The sequence below is a fragment of the Neophocaena asiaeorientalis genome, unplaced genomic scaffold, assembly GCF_003031525.2.
Source record: "Neophocaena asiaeorientalis asiaeorientalis breed wild unplaced genomic scaffold, Neophocaena_asiaeorientalis_V1.1 scaffold196, whole genome shotgun sequence".
Classification (NCBI taxonomy): domain Eukaryota; kingdom Metazoa; phylum Chordata; class Mammalia; order Artiodactyla; family Phocoenidae; genus Neophocaena; species Neophocaena asiaeorientalis.
In genome coordinates, this window is record NW_020173929.1 from 1,413,282 (window position 1) to 1,433,869 (window position 20,588).

Genomic DNA, 20,588 nt, shown 5'->3' on the forward strand with positions numbered 1-20,588 from the left:
CCTTCTCATTGCAGTGGCTTCTCTTATTGCAGAGCATGGGCTCTAGGCACGCGGGCTTCAGTAGTTGTGGCACATGGGCTTAAGTAGTTGTGGTTTGTGGGCTCTAGAGCACAGGCTCAGTAGTTGTGGCACACGGGCTTAGTTTCTCCGCGGCATGTGGGATCTTCCTGGCCCAGGGCTCGAACCTGTGTCCCCTGCATTGGCAGGTGGATTCTTAACTACTGCGCCACCAGGGAAGCTCAATAAATTCGAAATAATTTAATTCATCCAATGTATATTGTGTCCAACACTATACAGATAATCTCATGGTAGGCACAACATGTATCTCAAAAGAAAGAGAAAACATTATTCTCCTTAGAGAAGAAAGACAGATCAATGTGCCCCATATTTTAAAATTCTAAATTCTGAGGATACAAGAGAAAATGAAAAAAATATTGAGGCAGTTGGAGAGCCAAAACAGGGAAAATGGTAGTAGAAACACCAAAAAAATAGATATAAATTCAATATAAATCCAAGAAAAAGCAAAGTTGGAAAGAAATAAAATAGGAGTCCCAATAATAGGAAAACGATTCTGCAGCAATGTCTCCTGATAACACAAGAATGAAAAGTGTAAATCAAGTTATCAGAGAAGCCAAAGAAAGTAAATTTAAAAATGTTAAAAAAAAAAAAAATGTTTTACTATCTCTTTTGCCACATAGAAAATTATATTAACTTCCCATTTTGTACAATTAAGGGTGAACAAATAATAAAATAGGTAATTTGTGTATATAAATTCCAAATTTTATATTTTGATATAATGACTTCATTTGAAATAACATAAATTATATAAAAGCAAATAATCCGAAACTATCCAGACAGGAAAGAATAAATTAGAAAATTACTTTATACTTTCATGATTAAGAATGGTCAAAGACCCATACAATTTTAGCATAAGAAGGAGTCTTTCTTTTTTTTTTTTTTAATATTTATTTACTTTTGGCTACGTTGCGCATGCAGGGCATGCGGGATCTTTCCTTGCAGCGCACAGGCTTAGTTGCTCTGCAGCATGTGGGATCCTAGTTCCCTGACCAGGGATTGAACCCGCATTCCCTGCATTGGAAGACAGACTCTTAACCACTGGACCACCAGGGAAGTCCCAAGAAGGTGTCTTAGAGTTCATTCACACCAAACCCTCAATGTCTCAGAAGAGGCAGAGAGAGTGATGAGAAGTGATTTGTTCAAAGCTAGAGAGAAGCAGACTTAGGACTAGAACTTATTCCTTCTTTCATTCACTTAGCGGTCAGGAAATCCTGCCATGTGCCCGACAAGGTACGAAAATTGGTGAACTTTGTTCCTGGCTCTCAATTTGCTGTCAGAGTGGCAGTGTTGAGGGTGGGTAAAAGAGACCCATAAACTCTACTAAAGCCATTAGTGTACATCAGTAAAATAAACAGTGCTTTAAAACCCACATTTTATATGTCAAAACTCAGTCATTGAGAACTCTCATTTTGAGAGCTTCAAACCAGGGTGGTACATAAAATAACAAAGGAGAATCCTTCACCAAAGAAGGATAAATAGGATCCTAGGTTGTAGATTTCCTAACAGGTCTTCCATACAATGTATGTCTTTAATCAGTACCAGCAACATCAGCACTCCGTTATTACCCTTCTTTGATGCAGAATAAATGAATGATTCTCTTTTTAAAAAATATTTATTTATATATTTGGCCGTACTGGGTCTTGGTTGTGGCACACGGGCTTTTAGTTTCGGCGTGCAGGATCTAGTTCCCAGACCAGGGATCGAACTCGGGTTCCCTGCATTTGGAGTGTAGAGTCTTAACCACTGGACCACCAGGGAAGTCCCTGAATGATTCTTAAACACTGTCAGCTGTGTAGCTAAAAATTCATGATTTGTCTAAACTCTCTTTTCAGACATTGTGCATGAAAGTATGGTTTTGCAATTGATGCCAAATAAACTTGTGTATGAAAAACAACAACTGTTTACTTAGCACATTATTACCTGAGCTTGGGTTTACAAAAAAGAGGCCAAAAAAAAATTGTGTGGCAATCCGAGAGTAAGATTATGATGATAAAATGAGTCCAATGAGTGAAAGAACTAATCATAGCTGTGAAAATGCCAAGGTCTGAACAAAGAGTGAGAGTTTTGTGACCAGCTATGACATAGGTCCTTGTCACAGGCCCCAGAGGGCAGCTCAGAACCACACTGATTCAGGTTCCTATGTGCCCTGTAAGGACTCTAAGGATTACTATTTTTTTTAACATGACATGTAGTTCTCATTACTAACCACAGCATGACATAAAATCAGGTGACCAGGAAACCAGATAACCTCTCACACTGTTTTTTATTTTATTTTGTTATTAACAATCATTGTTCTTAAATGATAGAATTAAATGTGAGCTCTAGCTAAAAGTTCCTTTAGAGGGATTTAAGCAAATGATTAAAATAAAATCTTTAACCCCTCTGCCTATTTGTTGAATCTGAAAATACTTGCATAGAGACATAGAATCAGCCTTGAACAGGAGTCTTTCATTTTCCACCTACTGATTTTACGGGGATAAGTTAAAACACCAAACAACCAATGTTGAAATGTCAAGGCTAAAATGTCACAGAAACATAAGTTCAGTAAAGTAGCATCTTCTGTTCTGAGTAGTCTGATGACACAGTTAACGCTGTGCCTTTAAGGATGTGGATGTGACCTTAACATCTCGGAGCTTCATGGCTGCAACCTTAACATTTCCTGTCACAGTCTTTGAGTCAATCCTCATGCCCACACAATAGAGTGAGTTTCCATTTCATTCTTGAGTTCACACAGGTAAGTGGGTGGGTATGTGCTCAAACTCAGGGATGCATTACCATACTAATCCAAGTCTATTAATCTCATTGCTCTGATTTTTTTTTCTTTCTTTTGAAATTAAATAATTCTTTACCTCCTGCCCTCCACGGCTTGGTAATAACTCAAAGAAGCACTGGAAAGAGTCAAGAGCTGGGCTACTACTTGACCAATGACTCTCCAAGATCCTTTACTTCTTCATGCTTCAGTATCCTTTGTAAAATGAGATTCATAATATCCGGCCCAATTCTACAGATGGCCAGAATAAAAGCATTTAAAATGTTTTGGGAGAAAAGCATAAGAATACTGTGACTTTAAAAAAGCAAATGATACAAAATAAGAAGATGAATACAGCAAATAAATAACAGAAGAAATTGACAATCTTGAACAATGTCATTACTGACTAGTCTCTTCTCTCTTTGCTACCTGATCTCAAAATATCTTGCAGCTCCATAGTGGCTGAAGTTTGTGTTCATACTGCCAAATGCTATAAGTCATTATAGGTGGTGGACCCCAAAGAGCTTTTACTTATGTGAATTCTATCTAATGGTATTTATCATATTACCTGTTAAACTGAGAAGTTTTCAAAATATTATTTCAAATCAAGACAACAAAGTGTACTTAGTTTTTGTTGTCTTCCTGCCTAGGCTCAAAGAAAAGTTCAAGATTTCAGATGACTGCTTGTTTGAAAAAATGATGTTATAGCTATCCTGCCAGGTATGACTAAAGATAGCGAATAACAGTACAGAAAGCACTAAGAACAAGCAAATTTTATTAATCTCTTTGAATCTCTATAAAAATGTACATGTTGATACTTAAACCTACTACCATAGAAAATACTGGAAAACACAATACACATGCAGGCGCCCTGTTAGCTGAGTGATGACATCATTACACGTCAAACAGCCTCTGGAAATTTCCGCTGTATATTCCATTTAGAGAATGAGAGTGAAAAAGGCAAATCATGTCTTTGTACCATAAAGGAAATCATTTTGACCTCGGAGACCCCTTGAAAGGATCTTGGAGATGACCCAGACCTGGGGGATCACGATTTGAGAACCAACGTAATCGATTAATTTTTAAGGTCACTTCCCAGTTCATAGTACTTCTCCGATGAATGTTTTGCTCTCCTTCGCGGACCACCCTTTGAGACCTAAGGTCTCAAGACAGAGCCCCTAGCCTAGCGGAACCCAAAGCGAAAAGCCCCGGACGCTCCGGGGGGCGCTCTGCTTAGCTACTGGGAGTCGAACACGCTCCCCTGAGTCGGCGGAGGACGCGGGATCTAGAAACCAGTCCCAAACCTGCCCCCCGCGCGCCAAGGCGGGGCCAGAACTGGCTGCGGGCGGCCGGGCTAGCCCAGGGCTCAGGGCAGAAGTGGTGGCGGCGACGGCGACAGCTACAGCGAGTGACAGCTCCCCGGAGACGCCGGCCAACTGCCCGCCCGCCGCAGGTGAGCCGGTCCCCGGGAGGAGGAGCGCTGCCAGGTACTCCCAAGGAGCTGCTTCCTCCTTTTCCCACAGCTCCGCGGCCTCCCGGGATCAAGGCTGGGCCTGCGCCGCGCGTCCCCGTGCCGGCCAGGGCGGCGCTCCGCGGACCCCAGGCGCATCCTCGAGCGTGCGGGCCACTGCGGCCCTACGGAGAGCAAGGCGAGGGTTTTGGGGGCGCCGAGACGGAGGGTCTGGCGACCGCAGGGACTACCCAAGCACGGGGCTCCGGCCCGGGAGCTGCTGGAACATGCGCCCGGAGCTGCAGGTGCGGGGCCCGGCGGCTCGGCCCCGACGGGGAATGGGCGACTCGGAGGGGCCCACCTCGGCGGACCGGGCTCGATTCCAACGGAAAGCAGAGGGCGGCCGCGGCGATAGGTGCCCGCTCTGCCGTCTGCAGACTCCGGAGGGTGGGGTGGGGTGGGGAGGCGAGGGGTAGGGCGGAGGCGGCATTTGTCCCCGGGCATGCTCTCGGGGCCGCTTTCCGGGCGCGGGTCGGACGCCGGCGACCGAAACCGCGCGCGGGGCGCAGTCGCGCGGTGGCTTTGAGCACAACAGGTAGGTGACTCAGTTCCCCCAGGAACTCAAAATGCTGAGCCGGGGCCTTTTTTGACGTGGTTTTTGTTGGTTATTTTGTTTGTTTCGGTTTGTTTGACAGTTGCCAGACTATGTTTACACTCCTGGTGCTACTCAGCCAACTGCGCATACTTACCTTCGCGTTCCCTCATCTCACAAGAAGTCCAGAGGAGTCGAGGCATGCGGGAGAAGAAGGTAAGCCTGGCTTCCCGCTCCAGGAAAATCCTCCTGGAAACCCGACTCGGATTATAGAGCTCAAACCAGAAAGTGCAGTCTTTGAAACCAAATGCCCCCGTCAATCATAGAAGCACTAAAATGTCCTTTAATTTGTGGTTTATTTGGTAATGTTGTGGTTTGTTATGTTAAGTGCAATTTTTACACATTCATTTCTGTGAGTTACTTTTGCTAAGTATATATTTAAGACCAGGTTGGTGGTTAACTGAATGGAAAACCTATTTCAACTTCTGAAAATCAGTGAGTGCCATTTTTCTAGATGAAGCTATGTGGTAATTATAATGAGCATAATTCTTCCAGTTCTTCCTGGAAAGATGGACAGGGAGACCAGGATTTAGTCCGGATGTGTTAGGAGACTCTGGGCAAGTTACTTAACCCCTTTCAGCTTGTAAAATGATGGGGGATGGGGAGTGGAATGATCTCTGAGGTCCTTTTTAACTTTTAAATGCCTGGTTATCTGGGTAAAGTCAGAAGGTATGAGAAGATTAGGTTTGGGGCTTGCTAACCTAGAATTCCATACCTTGTGGACTCCAAGTCTTAGACTGATTCCTGCCCATATTTTGAAAGCCTAACCAGAAAAAACAGAAAAGGAAAAAAAAAATGGCTTTCATTTCTCCCTGCGTAGTCATTGTGCTTCCCTACCCAGTGCCAGTGCTTTGGATCTACCTCTCCACACATTCCTGTCCCTTATTCATTCTCATCAGATCCTACTCTTGTTTTCTTTTGGGAAGGATCTGTGACACTAATACTCCTGGATGACTTATTAATGATTAATACAGCTTAGTGTCTCAAACCTTCTAGGAGGGTGTGTGTGTGTGTGTGTGTGTGTTAAGATAGGGCAGTATCTTAACCTGAAGGAATCAAACACTGACGGCAGAATTCTAGGCAATTGGATAGGCTAGCCAGTGGGATGGGGGAGATTTGGAAGGAAATCCTTCTTGGTGCCTCCCAAGTTGCACCATATATGTAAGTCCACTCATACATAAGGTGGATGATCCATGCTCAGCAGGACCAGATGCTGATCTCCAGAATGCTTGGGAGTGTATTCATTCATTCACATGATACAGCATAAAAGACAGTCTCAAGGACATCACAAACTATGGAAGGAATTTAGAGATCATACTTGAGTGCAGAAGGCTGGAGATAGCTGTGGGAGATGTAAATGAAGAATCCTCTATATTTAAAAAGCTGATTTGTTCAGTAATAACCTCTTTATTAACATATACTATGTGCTGAGCTCTCTGCTAGGCACGGGAGATGTAGAAATGAAAGACTGTAATCCTGACCGGGAGGACTACTTCATCTAGTGGGAGAGGCAGGGTGTAAACTGATAATCTCCATAAACTCTATGACAGAAGTTAAAACAGAGAGTTTCAAGAGCAGAGGAAAGAGTGAGTTAGCAGTAACTCTGTCTCCGGAGAGTTGTATGGCACAGAAGCCAGTGCTCTCTATCTGCAAATGAGATATAATAAATGTAGATATGAAAAGTAATTAGGAAAATAAAGGACCTTCAGCTACATTCTGTTAAAGCCCAAAGGTGGGGTTGAAATGACCTAAAAAGAATTTATTTAGAAAGCATGGGGAGACAGGGGAGAGGAGGAAAATGGAATATCTCAGTTGGTGGACTTAAAATAGGGGAATGCACAGGCAACTTCCTAGGATGGTCTAAGACAGGAGACAGAGATGGAAAGACAATCTGAGGCAGATACAAAGGTGCAAAGGCCAGTGCATCCTCCAGCAACGGCCAGAGGGAAAATAGGAACTCTCGCTGGAAGTTCAGGATGCTCCAGGGGCAAGGAAGTTTGCCTCTTTCAATTAAAAGCAAATCCAGGGCTACTTAGAACCCAAATAACAAAGGACAGTATTTCTCCTAAGATCATAAGGGAGGCAGGAAGATGTTTGATAAGGCACTGAAAGTGTAAGGTCAACCATGGACTGAGTCAGAACTTTCACACTCAGGGAAGTGGTAAACAGCAGCCCCTCCTGGAGGGCATGTTTTATACATCAGTGAAGACTTTCGTTGGCATAAATATCATTTCAGGAACAACAAAAATATTCATGACTCGCTTTTTTATTTTCGTTTTAAGTTAAAAGTCCCATTTGGAGGGCAGGGGCATTTTATAACTCAGAAAACTGACTTGAATAGGAGACCGACAATGAGAAATTTGGCACTGCTTTTCTAGCCAATAAAATGTAAAGATCTGGGCGTACCTGAGAAGTAGCAATACAGAGGCAGATTCTAATTCTCCATTCTGAAATTAGATTTCATGTAGTAAGTACAATATAGCTAAGTTAGGCAGGCTCAGAGTTACTTCATTACTGGTTTAATATTTTAAACCTATGCCAAGCTGAGTAACGGACTATACCTCTGAATTGCTTCAACTGGTAGAATTTAGGTCCAAGAGTTCCTTCCCACTACAGGAAAGTCAAGTTCATTCATTTATTTTTGTAAGTAATTTTTTTGGCATCTCTATGTGTCAACATCCCTTGCTTTAATGGAACTTTCCTTCTAGCTAGGGGAACAGAGTGGTAACAAGTAAGTAAAGCGTACAGAACACCAGATGGTGATAAGTGCTATGAAGAAAAACAAAATATAGTAGGAGATGGGGATTGCCAGAGGTGGGTGAGTGGGGATGGGGTTCAAGGTAACATTGAACAAAATCCTGAAGGAAGTGAGAGAGCAGAGTGAAAGAAGAAAGTTCTATTTAGAGGAAACAGCAAGTTCAAAGGCAGGAGAAAACCAGGCACATTGGAAACCAGTGTAGCTGTAGGGGACAAGGAGAGCCCTTAGAGCAGCAGTCCCCAACCTTTTTTTTTTTTGCGGTACGCGGGCCTCTCACTGTTGTGGCCTCTCCCGTTGTGGAGCACAGGCCCCGGACGCGCAGGCTCAGCGACAGGGGCTCCCGGGCCCAGCCGCTCCACGGCATGTGGGATCTTCCCGGACCGGGGCACGAACCCGTGTCCCCTGCATCGTCAGGCAGACTCTCAACCACTGCGCCACCAGGGAAGCCCGGTCCCCAACCTTTTTGGCACCAGCGACCAGTTCCTTGGAAGACAATTTTTCCACGGATGTTGCGGTGGATGGCTCAGGCAGTAATGCTGGTGATGGGGAGCGATGGGGAGCGGAGCGGCAGGTGAAGCTTCACTCGCTGGCCCGCTGCTCACCTCCTGCTGTGCCTCCCGGATCCTAAGAGGCCTCAGACCGATAGTGGTCCATGGCCCGGGAGTTGGGGACCGCTGCCTTAGAGGGCCATTGCAAGAGCCCCAATGAGAGATGATGGAGACTTGGAAAATTTTTCATTCTGTTTCCATTAGGTGGTAGTGTAAAATCTACAAGGAGACAAAGAAGAAGAAAGAACAAAAATATTTTATCACACTGGTCTACCCTTTAGAATATTTCTCAAAACATCTATCACCAATGATCCCATTCTGGCTTCCCCCTTGGTTCAAATAGCTCATATGTGTTATTCCTAACATAGAAATGACTACACTAGAATAGCACTGGCCAATAGAAATAAAATACGAACCACATAAAAAATTATCTAGAGCCATATTTTAAAAAGTAAAAAAAAAGGTGAAATTAATTTTAATAATGTAGTTAATTTAACCTAATATATCCAAAATATTTAACCCAGTATTTCCAAATATAAGCGATAGAAAGCATTGAGATATTTCATATTTTTTTAAACCATGTCTTTGAAGTCCCCTGTGTATTTACACTTACAGCACATCTCAATTCACACTAGCCACATTTCAAGTGGTCAATAGCCATACGTGGCTAGTGGCTACTGTATTGGACAAATCCAGCTCTGTTAAGATTCAGACCTGGGGCTTCCCTGGTGGCGCAGTGGTTGAGAGTCCGCCTGCCGATGCAGGGAACACGGGTTCGTGCCCCGGTCTGGGAAGATCCCACATGTCGCGGAGCGGCTGGGCCCGTGAGCCATGGCCACTGAGCCTGTGCGTCCGGAGCCTGTGCTCCGCAACGGGAGAGGCCCCAACAGTGAGAGGCCCGCGTACCGCAAAAAAATTAAAAAAAAAAAAAAAAAGATTCAGACCTGCTTGGAAAAGTGATTGATTAGTAAGGAAAATATCTTGGCCAAGGTGTGACTGTTCTCAAAGGCTAAGAATAAATGGCCAACCTGAGGTCACTCTCAAATTAGTATTAGTCTTCCAGACCATGCACTGTCGTCAGTCTTTTTTTTGGCTGCATTGGGTCTTATTTTTGGCTGCACGCAGGCTTTCTCTAGTTGCAGTGAGCAGGGGCTACTCTTCATTTTGGTGTGCAGGATTCTCATTGCAGTGGTTTCTCTTGTTGCACAGCCTGGGCTCTAGACGTGTGGGCTTTCGTAGTTGTGGTGCGTGGGCTCAGTAGTTTTGGCTCGTGGGCTCTAGAACACAGGCTCTGTAGTTGTGGCACAGGCTTAGTTGCACTGTGGCACGTGGGATCTTCCCAGACCAGGGATCAAACCCATGTCCCCTGAATTGGCAGGCGGATTCTTAACCACTGCGCCACCAGGGAAGTCCCTGTCGTCAGTCTTGATCCATCTTTCAGTTGCCCACTTTAATATATTCTTCCTTTAGTAATGGTTAGCAGTGAGAAATACCAAGACTTTTAAATTCTTATAAGCAGTTGGGGTAGTTCTCAGAGAGTTTCTGAATTCCAGTCTCAGTAATATGATCTGGAGCAAGATCACTTCAGCTTTGTGTGACACCAGAACGAGTTTGAAGTTTTCAGGTTTTGAAAATACTGCCTTGGTAGGATATTTTGGTTTTGTGTCAACCTGTGCTTAGCTATGGTGTTTACCATTTACCTTCCCTACATGCACACGTAGACGGAGTCTTATAAAACTCTGTTGACACATGTTTAGGGGCTGAGTGGAGGGAGCTACTCCTTTGGGAGGGACTGAATGGCTTTTAATTAATCTTATAATTAACTTATGATTTTATTAGCTTAGAAGTTTAAAATTTTTTGGTATAAACCTGATAGAACAATTTTAATATAAATGTATGAATTTATAATTTTAAAACATAAAGAGATCTTAGTTATTATTTAGTTCATATTCCCATTTTCCAAATGAGGAAATGGCAACCCAGGGACTTCCCTGGAGGTCCAGTGGTTAAGACTCCGTACTCCCAGTGCAGGGGGCATGGGTTCAATCCCTGGTCAGGGAATTAAGATCCCACATGCCACACAGTGCAGCCACAAAAAAAAAAAAAAAAAAAAAAGTGTTTCAGGAAATGGCAACCCAGAGCGATAAGTGACTTATCCCAGGATATAGCTGATAGCTAAGCCAAATCAAAAAGAAGAGTCTGTCTTCTAACTCTTAGTCCAGTACTCTGTCCATTACACCAGACTAATTTTTCTCAGTCAAGATAATAGGAAACCAACACTTTAGAAATAGAATAGTCTGGCCTGCCATTTATTGGAAAAATAATTGTCTAGAGGAAAAAGTGATACTCAAATAATTTTTATTTATGCTGATAATTTCGGACATAATCTACTCAAGTATGTTCTGGAATTTTGTTAGTATCTGTACTTCATAGTTAGCAGGAATTATTTTTACTGATGATATTTCTTTTTGTCAGATTTTAAAACCACACAAGAAAGTTTGGTATAATTTAACCAGATCAAAAGAACTATATGCTTTTACCGTAATTAAAACAGGAATTTTCTGCCTTATTTTTTATCGGTGTTTGAAATCTTTCTATTTTTTTGCTAGTCTTTACATCAAAAGAAGAAGCAAACTTGTTCATACGTAGACACCTCCTATATAATAGATTTGATTTGGAGCTCTTCACTTCCAGTGACCTAGAAAGAGAATGCAGAGAAGAACTTTGTAATTATGAGGAAGCCAGAGAAATTTTTGTGTATGAAGATAAAACGGTAATTTGGTTGATATGTTAATTGGCTAGACATCTATTAAATTGTACTTAAGAAAGTGGCACTTTCAGTCAGTAGAGATTATGTGCCTTAAATAAAATTCAGATTGCATACCTGTTATCTCTTTCTACTTTCTTATATTATAATTAGCCCATTTAGACTTGGCTTTATACTTAACTGGGCTTATAGTAATTATCAAATTATCAATTATGTCGTGATTTTCTGTGTTTAACTTTATGATATTCAAAGACAATAATGAAGCAGAGTGAATTAAACTTCAGGATATTATTTGAGTTAGTTCTCTGACTCAGGCTTCAATCATTCAAGACTCAGAGCAATTTTTTCTATTAGGACTTACCATTTTTGATTACTGTATTTATATTTCAAGTACTTATTGACGACCTACTATGTGCCAAGTGCTCTGCTAGAGACTGAAGATAAGATATATAGTCCCTGCATTCAGGATTTTATTGCTTGGCAATAAACCTTTAGAAGTTCTCCCTTAAAATACAATTAAATCCTATCTGTTAATCCTGAAAAGGTACAAAACAAACAACCAGCACTGTCCCTGTTATAATCTGGCATATTCTTTAAGAATGACAAGTGACCCAGATTTTTCACTTTTGTAGATTAAATAACCCCAGCTCCTTTTCCCCTTCCTCAAGAATCCCATTTTACTCTTTGGTCAATAAGAACCTCTCTAGGTATCCTTTAAATGCAGGTGTTATTGAAACTTAGTTCTTTTTTCTTCCAAAATTGTGCCCAGATTCCATTCCCTGCTATTATCTGCTGCATCTATTAGAGAAGGGAAAGAAAGTCTACTCTGCGTTGTAGTTGTGCCTGTTGAAATTCTATTGTTTTTCACAAACCCGTTTTCTAATTTTATCACGGTTCCTTGAAAATGGCTTCCATTCTCTCAAGTAACACTGAACTTAAACAGTCTCAGAGATGTCTTTCCAAATCAATAAATAACTTTCAATAAAATTTCCTAGGAGACTGAGGGCTCACCTAATGTAGAAAAAAATCAGACTCCTTTTCAAACATGATAATGAGTCCCCTGCTTCAACTTCCACCTCTGCTACTTTCATCGACTCTCTAATGCGATAGTGTCCCCTGATGCCTGAGCGAGGGCTCTGGGCAGGTGAAGGGAGACTATCAGCGCACAGTAGTAGAGAGCTAGCACTGGCAATAATCCCCTGACCAATTCCAGGGTTGGAAGAAACAGTGGTGGATGGCAGTACTTTATTAGAGTGAGTCACGCCCTCCAGCATGAATGAACTAGTATCCTACCTGTGGCACATGCCAAGCGTTTACCACCCCTAGTCTAGGTCACTGAGACCAAATGAAATGACAATAAAGAAATTAAATAAACTTGGAAATTTTACTTTTCTCTTAGATGGCATTTTGGCAAGAATATTCAATTAAAGGACCAACCACAGAATCAGGTGAGGCAAGAATTGATCAATTTTCATGTTTTTTCCCACCCTCTATCATAGTACATTTTTAGTTTCATTGTTTGAGTTTGGTTGTTGCACAACATACATACCTTGTAAAGCCACGGAAGATTTCTCAGTTATACACTGGGCTATCTGAGACAGAGAAGGCCACATTCATCTATTTACACACTGAAAATCAAGTTTGGTGAGATAGTAGGGAAATGAGATAATAGGCTTAATGCTATTTTAAACAGTCCAGCTAAGTCAAGACTTGCACAGAATAAAAGTAGGACTCTATTAGTTTCAAATAGTAAACTATTTTAATTTTTTTTTCTTTTTTACCATTACAAGTAAACGGAATACTTACGCTACTAGGTAAATTAGGATTGTTAGGTAGAATTAAGTAACTCCTAGAGAGGGGAGATCCTTTATTTTATCTACATTTATCATCTCTAGCTGCTTTTTAGTCAGGTTTGTTTTGTTTTGTTTGTGTTTGACAGCTCTTTTTTCACTCCCCCTAGGTAGGGCCCCAGCTATAGGGAGACTGTATTACATAGCTACACCAGAATTGCTTACTACATTTATCTTAGTAGTTAATACCAAAATGTGTATAGTTGAACAAAGAACATGTTTATCCCACTTAGTGTTGACCTTCATCCATTTAATATAACATTTAAAATAAATGAAGCTAAGGACTTGCCTGGCGGTCCGGTGGTTAAGACTCCACGCTTCCAGTGCAGATGACGCATGTTTGATCCCTGGTTGGGGATCCTGCATGCCACACAGTGTGGTCAAAAACTTAAAAAAATTAAAAATAAATGAAGTCAGAGCTAGGGCTTTTAGGAAGTGTATCTAAATTTTTTCTGGTCATGTTTCTAGCACAGACTTTTAAAAGTAATCAATATTAATTATTAGATGCCTAATAGCATGCTTACACCCAGCATTGAATTTATTGAAGTCATAGGGGGTGCTTTTCAGTTGTTATATTCATGTTATTTTAATGATTTATCTTAAGATGCTAACAGAGAGAAAATCGATGTTATGGGCCTTCTGACTGGACTAATTGCTGCTGGAATATTTTTGGTTATTTTTGGATTACTTGGTTACTATCTTTGTATCACTAAGTGTCACAGGCAACGACATCCAGGGTAAGTACCAAATAAAAATATTTAATTTACTATTGTACGTTCTATACTGTCATTTTTAAATGGCTAAAAAAAATGGCTGCCTTTTTTTAAAAATACACTTTTGATTTTGGAATAATTTTAGATACACAGGGAAGTTACAAAGATAGCACAGAGAGTTCCCTTATATCCTTCACGCAGCTCCCTCGTTAACATCTTATGTTACCATAGTACATTTGTAAAACTAACAAACCAACATTGGTACATTACTATTAACTGAGTTCCAGCACATTAGTAAAGCTTCATAAAGGCCATAATTGTTTGCATAATAGAATCTCAACATCCTTATTAGAATAAAAAGTTATTATCTTCTCTATTATCTTATCTGTAAGTAGAGATGAGAAAGTAAAGAATTAACCTTATTCAACAAAAAGTACCACATGCGAAACAGGCTATCGAAATTAATGCTTATATATCCCTATTTACACTTTCAAACTCTATGAAGAAGCTAATGATGGTAACCAGGTGATAAAATGATTATGGAAATAGATAGTGGTGATGGTTGTACAACATTGTGAATATGATTAATACCATTGAATTGTACACTTGAAAATGGTTATAACGACAAATTTTATGTTACATGTATTTTACCATAATAAAAACGTTTTCTTTATTGTTAAGGTAAGAGTTTAGGGCAACAGATATGGAATTAAGATAAATCCATTGGAGGATAAAAGCTGAAGCCATGAGAGTAGGCAAGTTCTCTGAGTGTGATGAAAGGACAGAAGGCAAGTGATGGAGTCCTAAAGGATGCCTACAGTAAGGGTGCGGAGGAGGACATGCCAGCAAAGGGGGCAGAGGACAGGGGCAAAGTATAGTGTAATTCTATCCCCAAGCTGGAATTCCTGAACAACTCCCTGAGGCATTAATGTGATCGTGGGCAGGGACTAAGGAGATTGTCTGAGACTTCTGTAAATCCTATAAAATTTTGAAAAGTGAGAGAAGATAAGGAAAATTTTGTGCAATTTTTCTTAAGCCACTATGTTTTAAGCTGAGAGGTTTCCCTTACTTAACAGACAGGAAATGAGCAAGTTCTTCCTGTTTTCTAGGGCTTTTGACTAAGATTTTATTCAATATGTCCTTCTCCACAAGCTGCAGTATACCTGGAAACTCAAAGGTTAATGAAGAAATCGGAAAATATGTCTTTAAAGACTCTCCTTGCCTTTTATCTTTCCTTCTTTTCCACCCCATTTATAGTATTTTCCCCCAAAAAGTCTCTGTATGCCCTCACATTTAATAATTTCCCTCAAGGTCTGTGAGCACAGCCATTGTTCAATGTCCTCATGCTCGACATTGTCTTCTCTCCTCTTTCCGGTTTTTCTTCATTTTTCTACTTTTCTGCACCACTACACCTTCTTACCTTATGCCTTTTTTCTCTGAAACCTTCTAGCTTCTTTCCTGCATGAGGTTAGAAGCAGAATTCAAAGACACAAGGAATAAAGAGGTGCATTATTATGCATATTTTCTATGTATGTTGTTATAAAATTTTGAAAACCTGGATATCTCTTATTTTAAAAGTTTAGTTATACTTAATGTTAGTACAGTATAATGCTGTACTGTTTACAGGTCATTTTTACATCTACTGTCTCACTTTGATTCTCACAGAAACCCTTTGTAGGGGACATTTCAAACTAGGTTAACCAGACATTCACTTGTGTTAAGGTTAACTTTTAAATACTTAGTAAAGTACCGTTCATCAATTGTCCCAAGAAATTCTTGCAGCAGAGTTATGTGTTCTCTTTCTACATTTTGCAAGTCTGGAAGTGGGGGAAGGGTGAGGACTATTTGAAAAAGAAAAAAGTAAAAAATAAGATCATTGTTAGAATAGTTTGTCTCATTCCTCTGTAAAAACATGCCAAGAAATGGGAAACAAGATCTTTTCATTTCTTAGTCCCTATATTTTACGGAGGAAAATAGGCATAATATAATGCTCTCAGCTTATTTGAGGTGTTCCTGGTGCATACTTTCTGATTTTAATCTTGTAAGAAATCACTGTGGAGACACTTAATGACTTTAATATAATTATACTGTTCCTGTAACTTAAATTTTGAAGGTCAACGTGGAAAAATTCATTTCTTCAAATAAAACATCTGTCTCTCCTGTTTCCTATAAACAAACAAGTAGAACTTTTCGTCACGAGCTAATGAATGTGGCAAGTGACAAGCCTAGCATGAACACATTCCAGGTTTCTGACAGGGGAGGAATTGTGTTGACTCCTCTAAGTAAACTTCTGAGGCTATCAGTCACCTCTCAACTATTGAAGGGCTGATTATCCAGTTGCTAGATTTACACAGACTTTTTTCTTTTTTTCTCTCTGCAATTTTCCTCTCTCCTTCCGTCCAGTTCCAGATCTCATTATAACCTCCAAAGGAAAAGGCATTCTAAGGGGCAAATTGATTGATTCAGTTTGCAAAAGTTTGCAGTATTTTGGGTCTGCTAAGCTGTCTCTTATTGGGAAGAATACTGTAAATATTGACTAGAGGTTGGGGATTACCTTTACATTTTAATTATCTTATTAGTCATAACTATAAGAGGTTAATTTAGGCATAGATGCTTCATAGGCAGCCAACTTCACAGTCTAAACAGATCAATTTACTAATGTCTAAATTTTAATTTGTAATTCACAAGTGAGAAGGGAAAATGTAGTTTCAAAACACCAGACCTGTGTTGCATTTCAAATTTCAATGGCTGGTGGTGTAGGTGACAGAGTTTTGCGAAAACAGTGGCCATATTGAACTAGGCCTTTTTTTTTTTTTAATTAAAAAAATTTTTTTTGTAATTGTTGGACTTAAATCAATGGAGATCAATGGGGAAAAGATAATAATCTGAGAAAGGGAACAATGCAGGTGAAACCACAGAGATAGACCAGAGGATTCATTGCACATACAGAGGAGAGTAAAGAGGCTACCTTGGCAAGAGCAGAGAGCTATAAAATAAAGTGAGGCCAGAATAAGGGAGGCTTTGGAAAGGAGGCACAGGAGTTAGAACTTGATTCAGTAGAAAGTAGGCTGCAGGTTAGACTTTTGCGGAGAAGAATGATATGATAGAAGTCCTGTTTAGGAGGGATGGCCCAGGCAGCAGGGATTCAGTGGGGAACAGAGGAGAGAGAGACGGGCATCGCTGTTGTGATTATCTCTGTGGCATCAATTTCCTAGGCTTGGAGTTATGCTGCCTTTCAACAAAGCCTGGATTTGGTTTCACACCATACTTTGAGAAAATTTTAATTCAGGAGCAGGAGAAAAAGGGAATTCACGTGTTTTGAGTCCTTGTTACAGTGTTCCAGACATTGCGTAGATGCTTTACATAAGACATCTTTCTCAATCCACACAAAACATCTCTGTTGAGGTAGCTATTGTTATCCCCATTTTATAGAGGAGGAAAGCTGAGTTAGGTTACCTTGCCTCTGGTCACACAGCTATGAAATGACAAGATCCTGTTTCTTACCCATGACTGACTTCAAAGTTCTTGATCTTTCCATTATATCAAGATTCTTTCAGAGTTTATGGGTAAAATAAAACTGTTGTTATATTAATAAGTCAGGTTCAGGGGCTTTCCTGGTGGTCTGGTGGTTAGGATTCAGTGCTTTCACTGCCATGGACCGGGTTCAGTTCCTGGTTGGGGAACTGAGATCCCACAAGCCACACAGCACGGCCAAAAAATTAAAACAATAAAAATAAATTGGGTTCATCTTTATCAAAATGGTTGGATTTTTTAATATTGCCATCTTAACCTAAAAATGCTGCCTTTCCTAGACCTCAATGCTGTCTCTGTTTAGTTCTTCAGCCACCTATGCAAGAAGGGGCAGACACACTCCCTCCATCATTTTCAGAAGACCTGAGGAGGCTGTCTTGTCTCCATTGCCACCTTCAGTGGAGGACACAGGATTACCTTCTTATGAACAGGCAATGGCACTGACCAGAAAACACAGTGTTTCGCCACCACCACCATATCCTGGGCCAGCAAAAGGGTTTAGGGTATTTAAAAAATCTATGTCACTCCCATCTCACTAAGCCCACCTTGTTGTCTTGGTGATATAGGACATTCACATTATTTAAATGGTTTGTTTTCCCTGAACCAAAAAGACATGTCGATTCAGCCCTTTATGACAAACTGCAGAGAGTAAAGGAGGAACAAGCACGTGTACTATGCCACTGGAGATCTGTTAGCATCCTGGACCTGAACTTGATCATCATCAGCTGGATAAGGAACTTTGTATCTTTGCAGTTAAGAAGAGAGCACTTTTTTGTTCCTTTTAATGGTTCAAAAACTCTGTTATGGGTGTCACAGCTACAACTGGGGAACTATCTGTATCCTCTGTACAGAAGAAGTTTGTAGAGTTCTTGTATTGAATACTAAAAAGGTAAGAATTTCTAACTATTAGATATCCCAAGTCATAATATTTGACCTACTCTTTTTTTAGGATTTCTTTTTGGTTGGAACTACTTCACAGAATTTGGCATTTAAATATAAATTGGTGGCCTTCATATAATCACTTGTTTTTTTATTTTAAATTATTGCATAGCATTCACCATATTTTGCACGTTCTTATTGTGAACTCTTGCGATCAGTCATGTTTTATTATGGGGAGTGGGGTCAATAGTCTTCTTTAAGAAAAACCAAACAAATACTTGCTAGAGAGTTAGTTCTTCAGAGGGAACAGGGTTGCAATGTTACAGATTTGCAAGGGTTGTTATACCACCAAATAAAGATACAGGCCTCAAATCTAGGAGTGACAACTTGATAAGTTGTGCATATTAATGAAGAGTAGACACACCCATTTTCATTGCTACGTTGTCTGTATTGACTGTAACTATTAATCTGGAAAACTTGTTGAATTTTATAAATAATAGTTGGAGAACCTGGAAGAAGTAACTTACTTTTCTGCTATCAAAATAATATTGATTAAAGTTACCAGCAACCCCCTGTATCTCTTAATGTCTAGACACAGAACACCATAGGTAATCATTTTGACCTATATTTTGTATTTTCTTCTAATTGTATATATGACCAGTCTCCCCTTAAGAACATAGTAGAGTATAAGCTATAAATTTCTGGAATGAATGTTTGCGCACAGACTTATTTGAGTGGGTGTGTACGTATATGTGAATTTGTTTCCTCTTTGCAGGAGCTCGAAAAAAAAACATACTCCTGAGAAACAGAAAATTCTGTTCTTTATGTTTTTTGCCAGGCATTGCTTTTTTCCTATTTAAGACCATTTATGAAATTGTATTTTGTTTTATAATTTTCACACAGGTGAGATTAAAACTACATGCATTTGATAATTCCTTCCAAATTAAATGTTTAGAAAATATAAATCATATTATACTGTGTGTTTGAGTGTATGTCTCTCTTTTAAGACAGCATGATCTTAATGCAGATAAAAGAAGGATCTTAATCATTATAGACTGCTAAAGACTTTACCTTTTATATTTTCAGTCTCTTTGGTTGTGTGTTACAAAGAAATCATCTGGCAACATTTAGATATAATTAGGAAGAAGTCTTTTTAAAGCCACCTATGTTACCTATAAAAATTTTACTATTTGTCATACCTTGGCTTACATAAGCACTTTTCCTCATGTAACTTTGCACTTTGCCCTTATTTTAATCCTCTTTAAAAGGTCAGAGGCAAACTCTACTCACTTTAGCAATCACACTGAGGCATAGAAGGATAGCTTGACCAAAATCTAACATGTTGGTGAGAGCTAGGTTTAGAATGAGCAAGCACACTTTTCTAGGCCCATCTCATATCTATAGAATTACACTGTCTCAAATTATGAAATTATAAAATAGAGACAATTCTAAGTTTGTATGAGAAATGTATAAACATTTGTCATATATACATAAATGTATATAGGTGCATATATTACATATCTGTATATGTATTCTCACACATGTGTTTCTTAGGATGAATAAAAATATAAGATACGGGGGCTTCCCTGGTGGCACAGTAGTTGAGAGTCCGCCTGCCGATGCAGGGGACACGGGTTCTGTGCCCTGGTCCGGGAGGATCCCACGTGCCGCGGAGCGGCTGGGCCCGTGAGCCATGGCCACTGAGCCTGCGCGGCCGGAGCCTGTGCTCCGCAACGGGAGAGGCCACAACAGTGAGAGGCCCACGTACTGCAAAAAAACCCCAATATATATATATAAGATACGATATATCTTTTATTGAATCACAATTTGAAATATTCCATGAACTTGTTTACTCTCATTGACTCACAAGAATCTAACTGCAAATCTAGCTTCAGAGCCTGTGACAACCCCTGTCACCCCAGCAGTAGCCTAGATTTGTCATGTGCCATCATTAAGTGTGAAACTGTTGCTCTGACTTGAACAAATCTAGAATTTATCATTAAGATTATGAAATAACTGGTATTTGTAGAGCATCCAATGTTGAGCTCATAATACTTTAAATATAAAAAAGAAAATGTGATAGAACCATAATCAAATACTTATAATAATTAAAAGGAAAATATCAATATAAAATTATTGACACATATTTCTGTCCCATTCACGCTTTTCTATTCCTTGTATACTTTTGGTGGTGGGTTTTCTAGTTTGATTAATTTGTTTTCTTTGTGCTTCTTCCCTGGGTAACTTATCGGTGTTAACCATTAAATCTATTTTTGACACAAAGCTTTGTAGTTAGGTAAATCAGTTTTCCCCTCTATCACAATCAGGAAATGAATGTAATATGGGTATGAAAAGGGAATAAGCCTAGAAAAAGACAAGTATACATTAATAGGTTATGCCTTCAGTAGGCTAGATAATTCTACACAGAATATTCTCTTTTCAAGATGAAAAAAATCAAAGAGAGCACAAATTATGACTGTGTCAAAGTTTTGCATCTGTTAATATTGTGCCCTCTGAGTGATTATACAGAGCTGGGTGATAATTCTCAGAACAGTTAAAAACTAGAGCAACAGCGTCCTCTGTGTCTGGTTTCCCATTTGCCTGTAAAATTCT

The 20,588-nt window shown here is 39.9% G+C and overlaps 1 protein-coding gene across 1 annotated transcript; it reads left to right on the forward strand.

Annotated features, from left to right (window-relative positions):
* The first annotated feature begins 4,259 nt into the window (after positions 1–4,259).
* Positions 4,260–19,561, forward strand: PRRG4 (proline rich and Gla domain 4). Its single transcript, XM_024752533.1, has 6 exons — positions 4,260–4,314; positions 4,973–5,085; positions 10,845–11,008; positions 12,402–12,450; positions 13,457–13,589; positions 17,401–19,561. The coding sequence occupies exons 2-6, from the start codon at positions 4,983–4,985 to the stop codon at positions 17,633–17,635; spliced, it is 684 nt and encodes a 227-aa protein (XP_024608301.1). The 5' UTR covers positions 4,260–4,314; positions 4,973–4,982; the 3' UTR covers positions 17,636–19,561.
* Positions 19,562–20,588: the final 1,027 nt, after the last annotated feature.